The sequence below is a fragment of the Dromiciops gliroides genome, chromosome 3, assembly GCF_019393635.1.
Source record: "Dromiciops gliroides isolate mDroGli1 chromosome 3, mDroGli1.pri, whole genome shotgun sequence".
Classification (NCBI taxonomy): Eukaryota; Metazoa; Chordata; class Mammalia; order Microbiotheria; family Microbiotheriidae; genus Dromiciops; species Dromiciops gliroides.
The window spans coordinates 449,460,411-449,482,031 of record NC_057863.1 but is presented as its reverse complement, the minus strand read 5'-3'; the positions used below and the strand labels follow the sequence as shown (position 1 = coordinate 449,482,031).

Here is a 21,621-nt window from a genome sequence, read left to right as displayed (position 1 = left end):
CATGGGAAGCTAAGAACACCAAAAAAAGAGGTGTGTGTGTGTGTGTGTGTGTGTGTGTGTGTGTGTGTGTGTGTTTAAAGCTATATTGAGAGAATTGAAGAAGATTAAGCAGGAATTGGACCACCCCTTAAGGTATTAAACTCATGAGGGCTCTCACGTGGAAGAGGGATTAGGCTAATTCTGTTTGATCCCTGATGGTCTAATTAGGAAAAATAGGTAAAAGTTAGAAAGAGGCAAATTTAGGTTTGATTTTAGGAAAAACTTTCTAACAATTATGAATTTCTACAAAATTAATCCCCCCAAAGGTATGGATAACCTCAGGAAGTGGCACATTCCTTCTCACTGGAGATCTATTAAAAGACTGGATCACCACTTTTTAGGTAGCAGAATGGATGTTTTTAGCATACGTTTTCCCCCCTGTCATGAGGGAAGGAGGTGGCATAATGCATAGAGTGGTGGGCCTAGAGTCTGGAAGCCTTGAGGTAAAATCTGGCCTCAGACTAGCTATGTAACCCTACCCATGTCAACTTAATCTCTTTAAGTCTCAACTTTCTCATCTATAAAATATGATAATAACAACACCTATGACCCATGGTTATTGTGAGAATAAAATGAGATAAAATTTATAAATCATTTTGCAAACCTTAAAGTATTATATAAATGATAGCTATTATTATGATTATGATCATTATCATTGTAATCTGTATATTAGATTAGGTGACCACTGGGATTCTATCCAACTCTGGTGTTCTGTAATTCCCATTTTAGGGATAAAACTACTAATATTGATTTTTCTATTTTAACAGATTAGGAAGAAATAGCATGATGTAATACAGAGCTATCAAACTGCTCATAAAACTCCATTGGAACCAGATTAAAATGTAATTGTTATATGTTTAACAAAAGAAATAAAAATACAATATAGATAATGGTAATTTATGTCTTCTAAATTAATATGTAGATCAATGGATCCATTTCTATTTGAGTCAGATACCACTGATGTAGTGGATAAAAGGATGACTTTGGATTAGTTACAAAGGTTATTAATCTGGAGTCTGTGAACTTAAAAAAATTTTTTTTTGGTAACTATGTTTCAATATAATTGGTTTTCTTTGTAATTCAATGTATTTTCCACATTTAAAAACATTCTTCTGAGAAGGGGTTCAAAGACTTCATCAGATTGCCAAAAGGGTCCATGATACAAAAAATGGTCAATGACCCCTGAAGAAAGACAAGGTTTAAGTCCAGCCTCTGACACACTGGCTATATAGGCTAACCTATTGGTGACCTAGGCAATTTACTGAGAATATAAATTACATAGGAGTTGCTGATGTGTATTGGTGGAAGTATCTTCCAAACCAGGCATTCTCTGCTCCAATGAAGTCCCACAACACAATATTTCCACCCTCACTCCCATACCCCCAAAACAAGTGTGTTAGGCAATGTTATGAATACTTATCTTCTTTTTTTGTTGATTGAAATTATCAATGATGACACCAATGAACAGATTCAAGGTGAAGAATGACCCAAAGATGATGAAAATAACAAAGTAAAGATACATGTAAAGGTTATCTTCATATTTGGGCTGTAGTTCCACCTACAAAACAAAAAGAATTTACAAAAGTTAATAACTTTTGATGTTGGAAATATTGATCCTTTTAGAATGAGGATGGACCTGGTTATTATTTGTTTATTTATTCTTATTTATTCAAAGAATGATATCTTTGAATTGCTAAAGAAATTTTCAATGGATCTTTTAATACTAATGAGATTCAATAAGGACAAATGACCTTGAAGGGATATTTCAAAGAAAGAGGCAATTTGTTCTTACTTTCTAATATCTGCTTTCAATAATATTGTGACAACTCTCCTTATTTACTATTCTTAGAATACCTTAATTTTTTTAAGGAATTTTCTTTTGAGTTTTTTGTTTGTTTTAACTAATCAAAGTTTAGGTCTTAATCCTAATATATATATATATATATGCATATATATATATAAAATCTTAATCCTAATAGATATAGATTCATATATGCATGTGTATTTGTATGTGTATATTTGTGTATTTATGTGTGTATATATATAGATGTATACACACACACAGAAAGAGAGAGAGAGAGAAAGTATGTTTAGATATGCTGAGATGTTTGGCATGATGTATATAGTATGTTTTGATACTCTGAGATGTTTAGCATGATGTACAAAAACAAAAAAAGCTGATAGTTTTCCAGGCCAAGATAACTTAGGACTGCCAAAAAGGTCTATTTCATTTGGGTAAAAGGGGAGCACAGCATAATATATAGGCAATGTCTGAACAAGCCATCAGGAGGCTCTTAGCCACGGGACAGATCATCAGTGGAGGCTCTATCATTCCAACTCGGCAGACCAGAGGAACAGCAGGTCAGCTATAAGGCCTCCATACCTGGAAAGCACATGGCCTCAAGCAGAGTTCAGAGGCCCTATAGTACTTAATCTAGTTTAAGAGGAGAGTGAATACTAAAAGACAGTAGGTCCATGTCAAGAACATGAGTCTAATATAGCAACAAACTTGTGGTCTTGGCTTTTATCTTCTTTTGATAAAGACACACTGATCAAAGCTAATTGGTTAGCATCATTCAACTCCATTCATTGATGTGACTTAAGGGTGGTCCATATTAAAATGAGCTCTACAGATGACACGGGGAAGTGAGCAAAAAGACTCTTCCCCCAAAGTGCTCAAGGCAAAGTTCATTATCTAGGTGTGGCTTAATCCCATCAACTAGCTCCCTGGAAGAGGATTAAAGCTTCCTTATAAGAATTGACCTTTCTGAAGTGAGGGGTGAGGGAAAGGACTAAAACTCATTATTAATAATTATTTTCTCACAAAGTCATGAAGTAGTCTGGAAAGTGAGCAAAAAACAACAACAACAAAAAATGCCCTGACCATAGAAAGCTACTATGCTGATTAGGGAAGATCAAAACACAAACTGAGAAGAGGACAGCATTATCAAAATACCTACATGTGAAGCCTCTTGGAAAAGCTCAAAAAGGATTTTAAAAATCAAATAAGAGAGGTAGAAGAAAAACTAGGAAAAGAAATGAAAAATATGCAAGAGAATCACAAAAAAAGTCAACAGCTTGGAAAAGGAAGCACAAAAATTAATTGAAGAAAACAACTTCTTAAAAAGTATAATTGGACAAATGGGAAAGGAGGTACAAAAGCTAACTGTAGAAAATAATTCCTTAAAAATTAGAACTGTGATGAAATAATGGGATTTTGCAGATACTCAAAGACCCACCTGGAGATTAATGTAGACTGATTGAATCAAGTGAGAGTGATTGACTGCTGATTAGCCTACTTCAAGTTAACTGGACTGTAATCACACCTGGCTATCCGTTAACTAATTGATTTGATGATGCCAACCAATCAGCTTGAATCAGTGTGTAAGGACTGCCTTTGTTCCAGACCTATAAAAAGCTTCCACAATCAGCTTGCTGGAGAGTTCCTGATTAAAGCAGGCTGGTGGAGGAGGACTTCAGGAAGAACCCAACCAGGCTGGAACTCTAGGCTAGGTAGGACTTATTTTTTTCTTCTGAACTCCATGTTAATACCTGTATGCTTTAATAAATGTTTAATGCCCAAAGACTGGTGCTAAAGCTTCTAATTTAAGGTGACCACAATTTAGATTTTAAACATCACAGAACTAAACAAGTGGAATCTAATAATTCCTTAAAACATCAAGAATCAAACAAAATCAAAAGAATGAAAAAAAAATAGAAGAAAATGTAAAATAACTCATTGGAAAAATAACTGATCTGGAAAATAGATATGGGAGAGATAATTTAAGAATTATTGGACTAGGGGCAGCTAGGTGGCACAGTAGATAAAGCACAGGCCCTGGAGTCAGGAGGACCTGAGTTCAAATCCTCAGACACTTAACACTTATTAGCTTTGTGACCCTGGGCAAGTCACTTAACCCCAATTGCCTCACTCAAAAACAAAACAAAACAACAACAACAAAAAAGAATTATTGGACTACCTGAAAGCTATGATCAAAAAAAGATACTGGATAACATCTTTCAAAAAATTATCAAGGAAAACTGCCCTGGTATCTTAGAACTAGAGGGTAAAATAGTAATTGAAAGAATCCAATGATCACCTCTAAAAGAGATCCCAAAATGAAAACTCCAAGAATATTATACCTAAATTCCAGAACTATCATGTCAAGGAGGAAATATTGTAAACAGCCATTAAGAAACAATTCACATATCAATGAGCCATAGTCAGGATTACACAGGACTTAGCAGCTTCTACATTAAAGGATCAAAGGGTTTGGAATATGACATTCCAGAAAGCAAAGGAGCTTGAATTGCAACCAAGAATCAACTACCCAGCAAAATTGAGCATAATCTTTCAGGGAGAAAAATGGACAGTCAGTAAAATAGGGGACTTTCAAACTTTGTTGATGAAAAGACCAGAGCTGAACAGAAAATTCAGTCTTCAAATATAGACTCAAGAGAAGCATAAAAAGGTAAACAGGAAAGAAAAAAATGTTATTCACTAAGTTTAAACTGTTTACATTCCTACACAGGAAGATGATACCTGTAACTTTTAAGAATTGTATCTCTATTAGGGAAGTTAAAAGGAGTATACATAGACTGAGGGTATGGGTATAAATCAACTTTGATGTGATGATATAAGAAAATTAAGGAGTGAAAAAAGGATTGTACTGGGAGAAGAGGAAAAGAGGAGGCAGAATGGGACAACATGAAGAGGCAGGAAAGACCTATTATAGAAGAGGGAAAGTAGGGAGGGGGGATTTGGATTTGGCTCAAAGAGGGAATAACATACACACTCAGTTGGGTATGGAAATGTATCTTACCCTATAGGGAAATAGGAGGAGAAGAGGAAAAGAAAAGGGATGGAGCTTATAGAAGGAAGGCCAGATTGAAGGAGGTAGTGGTCAGAGGCAAAACAGTTAGTGGAGTTTATACAGGGTATTGTGAAAGTCTTAGCTTAAATAGCTTAATATGGTACCAAGATTTTTGGAATACTCTATATTTTATACTATGTACATTATCCATTTTATCCTAGGTGCATTATGAAGCCACTAGAGTTGATTGAGTAGGTGTCACATGATCAGATATGTGTTTAAGGAAAATTATTTTGGCAGCATCATGGAGGATAGACTTGAGTAAGGATTGGCTTGAAACAGAGAGACAAATTAGGGAGCTGTTGTAATAATCTATGTGAGAGATGATGAGGGCTTGAAGAAAGGTGCTATGTGAGTGGAAAGATAGTGTCAGATGTTAAAGATGTCATAAAGGCAGAAATGGCAAGATTTGCCAACTGAATGGATGTGTGAAATCAGGATGAAAAGTTGAAGATAATGCTATAATTAGGAATCTGATATACTAGAAGGTTGGTGAAGTCTTCTATAGAAATAAGGAAGTTTGAAAGAGGTGAGGACTTAGGGACAAAGATAATGAGTCTAAGTCACCTGGGACATCCAGTTGAAATGTAAAATAATCAACTGATGTTGTAGGACTAAATCTTAAAATAAACTAGAAGTATATATACATAAGTATGTGTATGTATATGTATATGTATATATGAATTGTCTCCATAGAACCCCATGGAAGATGATCAAGATCAAGAGCAGCTATAGCAGGACAAGAGAAGAAGGCATAGGACAGAATACTGTGGTAAACACCCAGATTTAGGGACCATGATATAGATGATGAACCAAACAATGAAACTGAAAAAAGTGGTCAGACAAGGAGGAGGTCAACTTGGAAAATGTAGCGTCATGGAAACCTAGAGAAGAAAAAGTATGCAGGAGAGGGTAGCCAGCAGTGTCAAATATAGCAGGTTGAAAAGGATTGGGACTGAGAAAAGACAGAGTCAACAATTAGATATCATCAGCAACTTTGGACAGAGCAGTTTCAGTAGAATAATGAGGCCAGAGGCCAGATGCCAGATTGCAAAACGTTAAGTGACTGAAAGGAGAGGAAGTGAAGATAATGGTTTCAAGGAATATGCCTGAGAAAAAAATAGTTAATATTTATATATTTGTGTCATCCTGGTGCTTTTTTCTCAGGAAGCTCATTTATGGCCTGTTCAATTTCTTTTTCTAAAATAGGTCTATTTAGATATTATATTCTCTCTTCTGCTAATCTAGGCAGTTTATATTTTTGTAAATAATCTATTTTCACTTAAGTTGTTAAATTTATTGGCATATAATTGGGCAAAATAACTCCTCATAATTACTTTAATTTCATCTTCATTAGTGGTATCTTCACTGTTTTCATTTTTAATACTAATGATTTGGTTCTTCTCTTTGGTTTTTTTGTTTGTTTGTTTGTTTTTGTTTTTTTTAGAGAGGCAATTGGGGTTAAGTGACTTGCCCAAGGTCACACAGCTAGTAAGTGTTAAGTGTCTGAGTCCGGATTTGAACTCAGGTACTCCTGATTCCAGGGCTGGTGCTCTATCTACTGCACCACCTAGCTGCCCCCTTCTCTTTGTTTTTAATTCAAATTAACCAATAGTTTATCTATGTAACGACTGTTATACTAGAGAATTCATGTATAAGATGATGTGGTCTAATTGCTAAAAGAAGATTATGTAATAATGTCTAAAAGAAGATTATGTAACAATGTCTAATATAATCAGCTATTTACATTCGTTTATTATTTATATGTCATTATACTCTGGGTATGGTTTGGAATTATTGTATATATCACTAATATATTCTCAGTTATGCAGCATAGCACACATTTTTACCATCATATTGTCTTTGGTGAAATTAATGAGATTTCAGAAATATGGAAACTTATCATTTCAGAGACTAACTTGCTGTGAACTCTGATGCAGGCCCTGGAGAGAATATATGTGCAACAAAAGGAGAGACAGGTATACATAAGTCCATGGTTTGCTTATGATGGTGACTATGTAGAGCACAATTACTAGGCACAGTCCAGTATTCATCCTCTCTCCCTCCTAATTTAACCTAATTTAACTGAACTTACTTATCTTTTTATCTCACTCAGTTGAATTCACCTGTGGCCTAGCACAATCACTGGCTGTCTCGGAACCATGAGATATGGTATGATAACCTTTCCATAACATTTTCAGGTGTCATGAACACATACTAAATTTGACTTTGATCCAGACACATGGTGGTAAAAAGTGTTACTGATTGCAAAATGCTATGCTAAGGTTTAGTAAAAAAAAATAAAAATACAGCAATTCAAACAGTTAAAGAAGAAAAACTTAAGCTGAATAAGAATGACAATCATCACCATAGTTCAAGACTCTGCTTCTTTTGCCATGGAAGGGTACATATTTTACAGAAATGTAGAAGTAAGCAGCAAGGTATTGATATGAGTATTGGGGATTTTAGATATCGGAATCAAAAGTGTTCTGAATTCACTCAGAGTAATAATGTCAGTTCAGAGGTTACATAGGATTTCTATGCCATTACATATACATTTTGAAATTAATGGTATGGGTTTATTTTCATAGAGATTTTCATGCTTTTGAGATTGGGTCTTATACTTAGTTTCTAAAACAAGGAGAATATCTGTAAAAGTTTTTTATAGTCATGTGATCAAGTTTATATTTTATAATACTCTTATTAATATTAAGTTCATATTCATTTAGATTTCCCTAGTTTGAATTTCATTGTCTTTTATTGTTCCATGTGTATTTTTTTTCTATTTATTCATCTCTAATTTTGAAACATTGCAAGATGGTTTTGATTTTATTATACAATGTTAATTCTAGGAGTATTGTGCTCCCATATTCTGAGTTGTTTGTTTTTGTTATTTTTTTTTCTCAACTGATTATTTGATCAAACTCTTTAAAGCATTTCCCTGGCAAATTGTTTGCCATGGCAAGTGTAAATTGATTCTAGAAGTATTATTTTTGATAAGTATATTCCATTTCTTGAGGAAGCAAAGGGGGGAAATGTGGTAAAATATGAAAGTTTTTAACAGTCGGCTAGGATAACTGAAAGACGCCAGTTTTTCAAGGACCACCCTTTTGGGGAGGAGATGAACAGTCCGCCTGCTGCGCATGTCAGACTGCCTGCCGGGTACAGTCCGCCTGCTGCGCACGTCAGACTGCCTGCCGGGTACAGTCCGCCTGCTGCGCATGTCAGACTGCCTGCCGGGGTTTTTTGACTTCCGGGGTGGAGAGAAGGGGAGTAGCCTTTTTTGCCGGCTTGGCGGGACTCCGGGCGGCACGGCACAGACGGTCTGACTCACTCCAAAGGTGGCCTAAATCGGTTTGGTGAGTTTTTATAAGGAATATAGACTAAGCCTAGATTTAAGACGATTTGTACAGATCAATGGCATCTGGGTGTCTCCGGAAGGTAAGCCATTTCTTCCCCGGAAATTCTACCACCAGGTATGCCTCTCTGTTCACAGAAAAGGCCATTTTGGTACATTGAATCTTGCTTATTGAAGTCTTATTTCTTTTTGATGAATTAATCACCACTTTAAGTATCTGTTAACGGCTAAAATTCTAGCTAGTCTGTCTAAAATATCTAATGAGTGGTCGCCAATAAATTATAAGCTTTAGCAAGAGTTAGACTTTTAAGCATTTATTAAGGAGAATAAGAATTTGGTAAAGAGAGAGAGAAAGGCCTAGATTCCTATCTATTAAAGGGAGAGCACATTTCTAGCTCCCTTCTCCGCCAGCGTCCTCAGGAAAGAGAGAGCGAGACTGAGCGCCAGTCTCTTCCTTCCTCCTCCCACTAGCCCGCGTCACTTCCTGACTCCTGGTCTTGCCCTCAAAGACCTTCCCTTCATGGGCAGAACTCCTCTACAGTAAGTATCCAGCAGGTGGCGTTATTCCAATCGTTACATCTATTTTATTGTTTTTTTCCACAAAACCAACTCCTACTTTTATTTATTAATTCAATGTTTTTTTAAACTGTATCTTATACACAGAATATCATTAATAAATGCTTGTTGAACTGAATAAAAATATAGAGCCTTAAGATTTTGGACTAAGTTGCCTAGAAGGTGCTGATCTATTTTAGAAAAGGCAGTTCTTATGCCAATGAAACTACAGGTCTAGCTTACACATGAAAGCTATTATTAAGAGTATTGGGGACATGATTAGGATGAACATGGACTTACAGACCTATTTTGAACCTTAAAAGATAGTTTTGGGATAATGAAGTATTATTTATTATTTAACATTTCAACATATACATTATCTCATCAGCATGAGCACTCCCTCAACTAGTCAGATGTCTCCTTTTCTTTTATTGTGTGTGACTTGTAGCCCTGTGTCCCAAAACACTAGAGATCTTGTTCTAGTCGTTTTAATATTTTGTGGATACCACTATCATGGCTGGGCTGTCTGTTTATTTACATAGTTTGACAAGCTCACATCCTTTTCTGGCTTTGACTTTGTCCTGGACAGTGTTTTTTTAGGGCAATTTTTGTGCAGCTCATAGGTGATAATACATAGAAATTTTCTTATAACCACCACAAATCTTTCCATTGTTCTTTGGATCACCTGCAATTGTACTTATTGCCAGATTGTGGTGGTCCATGATTCATATTCACATAGAATTCCTGGAAAAATAGTTGTATGTGAAAAGGCAGGCTTATGGGTAGTGAATGGATAGTTTGGGATTAATCAAAGAACCATAGAGTATTCCAAATGTGATCCACTCTGCTGCCCTGCTTTTCAGTTCAGGGTCATAGACCAACTAAGAGGGCTACCTGCCCAAGTATATATCACAATCACACAATGACCACTCATTATTTGCTTCATTCTTCCTATATGGATTGATAGGCCAATCTCCTTGAGTGAGTTTTCTTAGATTTTACTGATACAATCAATGAAATGTCCTCTACAAACAAGAGAATCTGTAGAACCTCTTTATTCAGTAGGGAGAACCTCTTGTATTTAGATGTTGACTAGGATATTTTGTATGACTTCTAGTCACTACATCCCTGCATACTCTCCCAGATGTTTTATTCACCTTTTCTTCAATTTCCCCCTTTCCTAATCTGACCCCATAGTTAACTAGTTCTACTTTGTTGTTTTTCTCCAGTTTTTCTCAGTTGTGTCCAACTCTTTGTCACCCCTTCTGGGGTTTTCATGGCAAAGATATGGGAATGGTTTGCTATTGCTATTTGCTTCTCCAGCTCATTTTACAGATGAGGACACTAAGGAAAACAGCGACTTGCTCAGGGTCACACAACAAGTAAGTGTCTGAGCCCAGATTTGAACTCAGGAAGATGTCTTCCTGACTCCAGGCCTAACATTCTATATACTACACCACTTAGCTGCCCCTAGTTCTACTTAAGAGTATCATTTACTTTAGAATCTCCTTTCCCCTGGGATATTGCTTCTCATGAATTAGTTTCACCATCCTCCTTCTCTACTTCCACTTATATACTTCTGTGGAAGCAATGCAGTTCTTTTGATGGGGTTCCCACCAAGTTACTTAATCTCAACTAGGCCCTTATTACAGCCAAATTCCTAGAACAAAAAAAGTTGCCTATGCTTACTGTCTCTATTTTGGCATCCATTTGCTTCTCATTTTCTTGAAAAGTGTCTTCTAATCTCATCACTCAGTTGATATTTCCCTCTCCAGACTTACCAATGATCACAATTTCCAGATCTAATGTCCTTTTAATAGTCTTCATCCTTGTTTTCTCTTCAGTCTTTGACATATTGACAACCCCTTCATTCCTCTGAGATACTCTCTCCTCTCTCAGTTTTTGACATTGCTCTGTCTTTACTTTGTCCCTATCTGGTTGACTGTTCTTCACTTTCCTTTGATGGATCATCATACATATCCTGCCCTTGTCCAAGGCTCTGTCTTTGAGTCTTCTTTCATTCTTTATCTTCTCTTGGTGACTCCATCAGCTTGCATATGTTAATTATCAGATTTATTCTGGTAACACCCATAGGTATAAATCCAACCTTAGTTTTCTTTTCTTTTCCCCTTGAGATCCAGTGCTGTGTCACTACTACTAGACATTTTGAACTGGATGTCCCACAGACATCTCAAACTGAACATGTCCAAAACAGAACTCATCTTCCTATTAGTAAAACCAACCCCTCTTTCAAACTTCCCTATTTCTGTGGAGGTACTACCCTCCTTCCAGTCATCCAGATGTGCAGCCTTGGTGTCATCCTTGACTCTTTTTATTTATTTATTTATTTTTTTGTGGGGCAATGAGGGTTAAGTGACTTGCCCAGGGTCACACAGCTAGTAAGTGTCAAGTGTCTAAGACCGGATTTGAACTCCGGTCCTCCTGAATCCAGGGCTAGTGCTTTATGCACTGTGCTACCTAGCTGCCCCTATCCTTGACTCTTAACTCTATCCCTTATTCCCCATATCTAAGCAATTTCCATGTCTTGTTGATTCTAACAACCTTTATCTCATCCATTTCCTCCTTTCTATTCACAAAGCAACCAGCTGACTTCAGATTTGTACTCCTTTCTTGCCTGGAATATTGCAATAGCATTCTATTGGACTATCTACCTTAAAAGTCATTCCCTTCTCTAGTCTAAGTCAAGTCAACAAGCATTTATCAAGTACCTACCATATTCTAGGCAGGATGCTAAGTACTAGGGATACAAAAAAGGGGCAAAACTCAGTTCCTGTTCTAAAGGTTCTCAGTCATGCTTCACACAATTGTCAAGATGATTTTTCTAAATCATTGACCATGTTACTGCCTTTTTCTTGGATCCCTATTACCTCAAGGATTCCTGTTTATCACTTAAAGACCTTCTTAGTCTGATTTAATTTCCCACCTTTAATTTTCATTCCCTACACAAACTGGTCTGCTGTTTCTTGCACATGACTTCCCAGTACTTGTTTCTGTACCTTTGCATAAACTTGTCACAATGTCTGGAATGTATTCTCCCCTCCCTCTCCTGTCTGTTAGTGGTCCTAGTTTCCTGCAAAGCTCAGCTCAGACACCGTCTCCTACAATAGTCTTTTCCTGATACCTTCCTCACCAAGCCAATAGTTCCTTCTCCCTCTAAATTCCTTATATTTATTTTGCATATACTGATGTGTGTATGGCAGAGTGGATAGAAAACTGTCCTTGTAGCCAGTAAGACTTGCCTATGACATATAGACTATGTGACCCTGGAAAGTCCCTTAACCTCTCGGTGCTCTAGGCAAGTCACTAAGATTATAAATTGAAATGGTATCAATATACATTGGTAGATGAAATTCCTCACCAAGAGCTTCCTAAAGCAATAAAGTCACAGGTCCTGTCTATATTCCTAGATATATAGCTGTTTTCCCCAATTAAATGTCAAATCCTTGAGTGCAAGGTTAGTTTTTCATTTTTGTCTTTGAATCCACAATGCAAAGTACAATGCAGGTAATTTTTAAAGAAAAAGCTCGTTGAGTGACTAATGATACTGGCAAACAATCATAGTGATTATTGCCCAATCTTGCTACTCAATAGATTGTGGAACAAAATTATATCTTTTATCGTTCATAGTTTTGTTTGATCTTATGTGGGAACCATTTTGTTAGAGAAGAGCCTTAAAGATTTCACTTTCCTGTAGTGAGTCAAATGATGTATTTGACAAACAACAGATATCGTTTCACCTTGTTCTCGATTTTCTGTTGTTAGATGTGTGATTATAATGAAGTAGTCTGCTATAGAAATTAATGTCTGAGGTCCTGTTTGTTTTGTTTTCATCAAGAATACCCTTGATATGTGCAAAGAGCATTCTCACAAAGACTTTGTAGCACTAAGAAAGAAGATACATGATCAGTAGTTGCAGGTGTTTTTATTTCTTCCTCTAAAGTAATAGCATTGCCTGTCATTTCTGCTCCATTCTGTTTTAGAATTGTGTTCCTTCTAGTAAGGAATTAATCTCTTTGTATTTGGCTAAAGCAACTCCTCTTCCCAAATTAATATCAAGGGTCACTCTCAGTCTCTTAACTGAGAAATGTAAGGATTTCAATCCCATTTGTCTCTGATGATGAGAATAGATTGCTCCATAGAACCAAATCCTAGCAGATTTGTTCCATTTCATGCCTATCTGTCATCCTTTTCCCAATTTCATCTACAAATACTCTCAGGATAATTTAATTTATTTTTATATCAAACAAGCTTTCTCAAGGTTCATTTTCCTCTCAGTAGCTTTTCACTATGTTGTGAAATTATACTTTTCATGATTTTCCATCTTCTTCTTCTTTAGTGTTTTAGAAATGGGCTTTTAAAAAAATCTCAATCAGTGGTAAAGTTCTGAGGAATGCTTAGATAAATTTATGGGACTTTAAGGACAGGTTTTTTTTAAAAAGTTGTTGCTGTAGAGGAACAAGACCTCATGCAACACTGCCTTCAAAGAGATAAAAGAGGAATTTCACACAGAAGGCAATAGAAAGGCACATGGTGGGTGTGAGTAGGCTGCAGCATATAACCAACTTAAAACTCCAAAAAGAGTGGGAGTAAAGAATGTTGTTAAAGAATTATATGGAAGAAATAAAAATTGGACTGATTATATAGCTAGAGCAAGGGATTAGAGCTAGCTGGTCAGTGTTTTACTGGTGTCCTTGAAATAGTAGGAGAAATTGAGGAAGTCCTTCATCGTATTGGATTGACCTTCTTTGTGAACTTTCAGGAGGACATGGAAGGCATATACATACATATAAGCATAGATATACATACACATATACATATATGTATACACACATGTGTGTTGTGATCTCTTAATGAGAGTTGATAAAATCACAGATCTATTTGAGTATTAAAATAGAATAAACAATAGTGATTATCTAAAATCTGTCCCCAGAGTATGCAGGTATAGTTTCCCATAAATTTTCCCTTAGTAGTTATCAGAGAGGCTAATGGATTCGATGGAACATTTGTCTGATTTACTGTGACCACTCTCTTTCTTTGTCTCTTTCTTCATCTTGCTCTCTCTATTTCTCTCTGTGTGTGTCTCTCTGTCTGGTTCTGAACCACTCTTGTTTTTGCCCATAGAGATAGTAGTAATTGATATGTTTAGATGCAAAAGACAGATGTGAATATATAACATACATATATGTGTATTATGCAAGTATTACATCAATACTTCAAGGATGATTGCTGTGTAGGTGCTCTCTTCATTGATTCACACTGATACCCCTTTAAACTTGATAGATGGTGTTCAAGAGTTGCTATGGCCAAAAATTTCATTATTTTTTCAGACAACCTGATGATGGGTTTCTCTGAAATTAGCCAGATTAGTCAGTCACCAGGCCCATTCCATATAATTATTAAATAGAATGTGATATATTTATCATTAATTTTAGAACAAATAAAATTATCTGGAATGTAATTTTAGTGGGGATTTCTTGTATTTATTCATTCATTCATTTATTTATTTTGGTGAGGCAATTGGGGTTAAGTGACTTTCCCAGGGTCACACAGCTAGTAAGTGTCAAGTGTCTGAGGCTGGATTTGAACTCAGATCCTCCTGAATCCAGGGCTGGTGCTCTATCCACTGCGCCACCTAGCTTACCTTATTTCTTGTATTTTTACTTATTTTACTTATTTAATATACCTCATGCAAACTTCTCTTAATAATTATACCAGTTTTTGGGGCAGCTAGGTGGCGCAGTGGATAGAGAACTGGCACTGGAGTCAGGAGTGCCTGAGTTCAAATCCGACCTCAGACACTTGACACTAACTAGCTGTGTGACCTTGGGCAAGTCATTTAACCCCAATTGCCTCACCAAAAAAAACAACAAAACAAAACAAAACAAAAAAATTATTATACCAGTTTTCTCCTTCATTCTCCTCATTATATAATTCAGTTAATTATTTAAGTTCTAATAATTGTATCTAAGTACTTATACAACACCAAAAATACTTCTTTAGCACATTGATTGTACTTACATTTCTTGAGTCAATAGCTGCATACATAATATCCATCCATCCTTTAAATGTGGCCTGTAAATAAGACATATATGTCTGACTTTGATAAAAAGTAATGTTAAAATCTGTCAAGAACACAATGTTTTTTGGATGAATTTAATGATATATTAATAGATACACTAATGATACACTGATAGACATTTAAAACACAGTCAATATGAACTTAGTGGATGTTTTTCATATAACATGTTTAATTGATCTCTCTATATATGTATGTTTATAATTCCTGCTTTTTAATGAGAAAACATGTAGTCCCTACTTTTTGTGTAGAATCTTTTGCAATTTATGAACTGTTATTTTTAGTAAAATTTATTAATATACATATAGATTAATATAAGTAAAGCTTACATAAAATTGAAAAAACAAGAACACCTTAAAGCATTCAAACTGGAAGATGGAAATTGAGGAAGAGGCAGACAGCAAAATCACTCTTTAGATGCTACAAATTCCTGCCTACCACACATTCATAACTTCCCATTAGTTTATGCTAATATGTTTAAAATAGACAAAAGACATTAAGGATGTTTTCTTTTTCCAGAGACAAAATTATAAATAGGTATTTAAGAAAACCTTTTCATGAACACAGACAATAATGAAATATTAACAGAAAGTGTTTACTTACTACTTGAAGTAAAGAGAGATACCCAAATCCTACATTATCAAAGTTTACTTTAACATTTTTCCACCGGGCTGTCTCATTTCTTTCTATAAGTTCGAAACACTGAGAACGATTATAGACTTCTGAGATGTCAAACATGTCACCAGTTGTGGTATTAACACAGTGGTAGAACTTGCCGGCAAACAGATTGACTCCCATGATGCTGAAAATTAGCCAGAATATAAGACAAACCAGAAGCACATTCATGATGGAGGGAATAGCTCCTAAAAGGGCATTCACAACCACCTGGCATACAAATGAAAGGAAAGAAATGTCAGAATGCTTTATCAATCAAACAACGAAACATTTTCTTACCAACCAATCTTTAGTCCTTCTAACTTGATCTATTCAAGGCTACTTGAGGCTTTTAAAATGTAAAATGAAAAAATCTTAAAAAAAAACAACAAATGAACAAAAAAAATTACTCTTTTTTTTTTTTTAAACATTTAACAGAACAGATCCATTCAAGGAAACAAACAGGGAATGTAACAAACAAACTCACAAGTATGAAAAGTGTAAATGGAAAGCAAAATCAGAAAAACCTTCTGGCAGATAGATGAAGTCAGAATATTTGGTGCTTTCTAGAAAAAAGAGAAATGGGAAAACATAATACAAAAAAATCAACTCATTAAAAAGGCAAAACATTAAATAATTAAAACAAATAACAAAAAAATTTGACAATGGGCTGATTTGATCAACATAGTTTTCCTAAGTAAAAATTAATTAAAAAAAATGTTGATATCATGATCTAATACCTAAGTGCCTGGTTCAAAATATTATTGAAAGCTGAAATACCTAATATATTTGTGACCTTAATTATTCATGCATTATTATTAAGACTAATAATAATTTTGCATAAAAAGCAAGACATTTTTGCGTTATGTATTTCATTAGATCATAACAGTTTATTTCAAGCTCCAGTCATGTCATTTGTTTCATTTACTGAGTTTAATTCAATAAACTTATTTTAAATGAAACATCATAAAATCAGCCTTATTAGGCAAAGAGGATGGGAGGGGTTTGTGTGTATGGTAAGTTGTTACTAAATTTGAAGCAATTACATTAAGCTCTGTTCTGTGATAATACTCATTTTTCCCTCCGGAATCTTGATTTCCTTCCAGAAAATTTATTAAAATATAAAATACATTTGAATTTTTCTGTTTAGCACTGTTGTGGGGGCTGTAGTATATTAAATTTTGCCCTTGGCTGCTTGCACACAATTTCCAAGGGAGCTACATATGAGTAGCTGTGACTTAAATTAGGATTTGAAGTGGGCATATGTAACTTAAAACAGAAGATGACCTTGGAATTGAACATTATTAGCTAGGCAAATAATTCTACCTAATGTGTCACTAGTTTTACGAATGCTAGAAATCAATGAAATCAAAAGAATACCATTGGCACCTATTTATGTTTTTCTACTATAATTTCTGCTACTTTGCTGTCTTCCTCTACCTTTGGTAAATTTTTTTGTAAACCAGTCTCCAAACAAAGTCCATTTTTGCCAACTCTTTGTAATGCTCCTGAGCCACTTATGATCTCTTTAAAATCTGATATGATGTCCATATTAGTACTTTTAAGGATGTGGAAAAATGAGAGAAATGACCCCACAGACATGTTAAAACTCCCGAAAACAAAGATGAGGAATGAACATGAAAAAGCAATCTGGGCTGTGCCTACTGAGAAAGAATAAAATAATAAACAGGTTAGTTGTCTGTCAAGGTGGGTCAATGCAGACTGCTAAACTAGCTCAGTGGTCCAAGTTAACTGTTGGCTATCTTTATCTATCAGTCTGACTGGAAAAATACCCAATCTCCATTTCCTTTTGAATCTGGGGATTTGGATCTCTCAGATTTCTTTTAGGTTCACTATCTCCAACTTTTTCAACACTCAAAAGACCTGTAGCTTCATCAGTGAGACCACTCCAATGATTCTGATTGCAACCCCTTTGGAAATGGTCTTTATGGATTTGTGTGACGTTCTTTCTCCCTTCAAAAATATGACAGATCAACAATCTGATGATAAACCTCATTGAACTTAGGCTAGTCCTTAGGCAGTAGCCATATATTCCATTGTTAAACCTTATTCAAAGCCTTTTTTTTTTTTTTGCAGGCCATTAAGGGTTAAGCGACATGCCCAGGGTCACACAGCTAGTGTCAAGTGTCTGAGGCTGGATTTGAACTCAGGTCCTCCTGAATTCAGGGCTGGTGCTTTATCCACTGCACCACCTAGCTGCCCCCTATTCAAAGCCTTTTAAGCTTGGTTTCACCACATAGAGCTTGGAATCCATTGACATAGCCTCTGAGAAGAGATCAGGGTCATCTCCATTGCCACTATAAAATTCGAAAGTATAAGCATTCGAAAGTAGTTCTATTCCTGACCTCGAAGTTAATTTATTTCTTCCTCATCTGAGTATTTGAACCGCCATGTAAATTAGTCTCTTTGGGCTGTATATTGACTTAGAAAACCACAAATTAGCATTATATATCTCATATAGCATTTAAAAAATTAAAAAATGAATTTCCAATTACGTTTTAACTTTCAGCAAGCCCTGAGCTTACCACATTTGATCTGGATAATACTGAAATAGAGAGAATAAAGTGTAAAGATTCAAAGCTAGAAGATACTTTGGAAGTAATTTAGCCCCTCCCTGTTATTTTATAGATGAGGAAACGAAGCAAAGTTAAGTGACTTGCCCAATGTCATACAGGTAGTTAATGGCATAGGCAAGGTACTGAACTCAGGTTTTACTGATTTCAAATCCAGTACTCTATCCCTTAAATGAATTTACAGATAATACACATTACTATAGATGCTTCAGTGAGATTAACAGTTAATCCAAGGCAAATAGAATCCTTCAGAAACTGTTGATAAATATACCTCCATATTTATCATACTTTTTTCTGGGATTTACAGTAGGTGTCTCCACTTTCTCTCTTCTCACTTTTTTCTAAACAATTTACAATGAGGCTTCTGACATCATTCCACTGATACTGCTCTCTCCAGTTACTAATGATCTCTTAGTTGCCAAATGAAAAGGCCTTTTTTTTATCCTCATTCTCCTTGAATTCTCCTCTCTGAAGCCTTTGACCCTTTATCACTCTCTCTTCCTTGATACTCATCTCTCAGGACACTACTCTCTCTTAGTTCTCATACTTCCTACCTGATTGATTCTTTTATGTCTCTTTTAGTAGATCCTCTTCCAGAACATGCTTTCTCACTGCAGGTGTCCCTCAGGGTTCTGTCCTGAGCCTTCTTTTTCCCTCTATAATACTTCACTTATTGATCTTATCAGCTTCAATGGACTAAATTGCCATTTCTATGCTGATAATTCTCAAATATACCTATCCTGCCCAAACTCTTCACTGACTTTCAGTCTCACAACTCCAACTGCCTTTTGGACATCTTGAACTGGATATCCAGTAGACATTTTAAACTCAATATAACCAAAATAGAACCTATTATCTTTCCCCCTGAATCCTCCCTCCCCCCTTACTTTCCCTGTTATTATAGAGGACAACACCATCTTCACAGTCCCCCAGGCTCACAACCTAGAAGTCATACTGGACTTCTCACTATCTCTCACCCCCCCTCCCCCCCATCTCAGATCCAAACTATTACCAAGGCCTGTTGATTTTACCATTGCAACATCTCTTCTATAGGCCTCTTCCTCTCCTCTGACACTGTCACCACTCTAATGCAGGCCATTGTCACCTCAAACTTGGGCTATTGTATAGCCTGCTTATGGATCTTACTGTCTCAAGTCTCTCTCCATGCTAATCTATCCTCTATTTAGCCATTAGAATGATTTTTGTAAAGCATACATCTGATCATATCATCCTCTTACCTAATAAACTACAGTGACTCCTTATTTCCTTCAGTATTAAATAAAAATGTTTTGTTTGGCATTCAAAGGCTTTCATGACCTATCCCCCTCCTACCTTTACATCTAACACTTTACTCACCCAATCACTCTTCAATTCAGTGACGTTGGTCTCCTGGTTGTTTTATGAAGAAGACACTCCATCTTTAGGCTCCATGCCTACAAAGCTTTCCTTCTTCTCCTCTTACTACTGACCACCTTGCCTTCCTTTCAGTCCCTACTAAAATCTCATCTTTTATGGGGAATCCTTCCCCAACTTCTCTTAATTCTAGTACCTTCACTCTGTATAAAGCTTGCTTTGTACATATCTGTTTGAATGTTGTCTCCCCCATCAGAGTATAAGCTGCTTGTGGTCAGGGAATACCTTTTTGCCTTTTTTGGTATCCCTTGTGCTTTATCACAGTGCCAGGCATATAGTAGGTATTTAATAAACATTGATTGATCTATAATTGCTTTGCAAAAAAAAAATTGGGTGTAATCTGGTTCTGGATTTTTTGATTCTCAGGGTAAATCATGTTATAATGAAGAAAAGTATGTATCTTTTACTTCTGGTGAGAGGTATTTGAAAGTAAAGTATAAAAGGTATGATAGAAGACAAATTAACATGGAAGTAACTAGAAAAACATCTGAATTTTTTTGTTCAGTTGGTTAAAGAAAACTTCTACAAATTTTTTCTTATCACTTCAGATATAATCACAGACCTGGAAGGGCTATTGTCAAATAGACCCTCTTCATAATTCAGATAATTGTTTTTACCAGACTTTTTGTGAGCTATGTCAATAAAAAGAGTTAAGCAATAGTATGCCCATAAGAATGTAGTTGAATGTGAGCAATATTTTTTACTTACTCCAAATTCCCTCAGATAATCCATAGGACCTTGATGAACAATGGGGACTTGAAGACACCAGGGCTAAGGTAGATGCTCCTGAATGGCCTGATTGAATGTTATACTCCTACATCTGATGTGCGTATAACGTATAGGTCTATATAACATATCCTTACTATGCCATTGTTTGCTTGATATTAAGTCAATCACTTACCCTCTCTGTGCCTTATTTTGAATAACTTTTAAAAATTAACATTTTTGTCTACTTATCTTAATATGTTTTCTTAGAAAAATATATCTTCCAAATTATAGCAGGAGTATGCTGTTTTGGTTATTCTAAACAAACAGGATGTTAACAACTGTCCAGTTCTAGAAGAAAATCCAGAACCCGTGAGTAGAAGTTACAAGAAAGTGTTCTCTAAAATGCCAGTGGATCTGTGATCTCACCAATGTGGGCATTTTGTCCAATACTACAGACCATACCAATCCATGCCCACTCATCCTGGATGATTCTCACCCAAGTACTCACATCCGTTCACTAAAGGAAGTCCATTCAAGGTGCTACTGAATAAAGGGGAGGGTGAAGGTCTTTTTGGCCTTCTTAAGAAATAGCAGAAGTATTAATGGAGCAAGAAGGTGGTCATCTAGTTTATTTTGTCCAAATGAAAGAAAACTGTAACAATGATAGTGGTCTCCAGATTAAATGGACTTCCCTGTGAGATTCTACATTAAAAATCCCTGGAAATAAAAAATGGATGACTGTCTGTCAGGGACACTGTAATAAGAATTCTATTGACAAATGCACACATTTGTATCCAGATTCTCCAATTGACTTCTGTGGTCAAGTGTTGACTGAGAGGTAGCATGGGAATTTATTAGACTAGATGACTCCTGTGATACTTTCTAATTTCAATGATTTTATGAAGTTTTACCTTCATAGTATATCATTCTAAGGAACAGAAAGACTATAATGTACTATTATAATATGTAGAAAGAAGAATATCTTTTGAACCAGCATGTTCTAAAGAGTTCCAAATTAAACTGGTAGTAATAGATAAGCACTGTCACAAACATCTATCACTTACCTTTTGTTCTCACTGCCTACCTCTATATAGTAGAATTATTTATTTAAAATTTTATTTTATTTTATTTTAAGTTACAAATCTCTCCCTTCTGCTTGCTTCTTCTTCTACCCATTGGGAAAGCAATGGAAAATACAATTACAAAAATCATATGGTAGAATTTTAACACTCAATTTTCTAAACAAATATCATCTTGGATATAATCCCAGGAAGGCACTATGCTTATAGAAGATAGTTATCTGTATCATTTCAAGTAAGAAATAAAAGA

General features: G+C 35.6%; 1 protein-coding gene across 3 annotated transcripts in view; it reads right to left on the bottom strand.

Annotated features, from left to right (window-relative positions):
* Positions 1-21,621, bottom strand: part of LOC122751490 (sodium channel protein type 1 subunit alpha) — a 209,111-nt gene that overhangs the window by 10,762 nt on the left and 176,728 nt on the right. For all 3 annotated transcript variants that reach the window (XM_043998558.1, XM_043998559.1, XM_043998560.1), the window contains exons 23-25: positions 15,527-15,808; positions 14,866-14,919; positions 1,460-1,597 (exon numbers count right to left, since the gene is read on the bottom strand). In XM_043998558.1, coding sequence (XP_043854493.1) covers positions 1,460-1,597; positions 14,866-14,919; positions 15,527-15,808 — 474 coding nt within the window. The remainder of the gene's footprint in view (positions 1-1,459; positions 1,598-14,865; positions 14,920-15,526; positions 15,809-21,621) is intronic.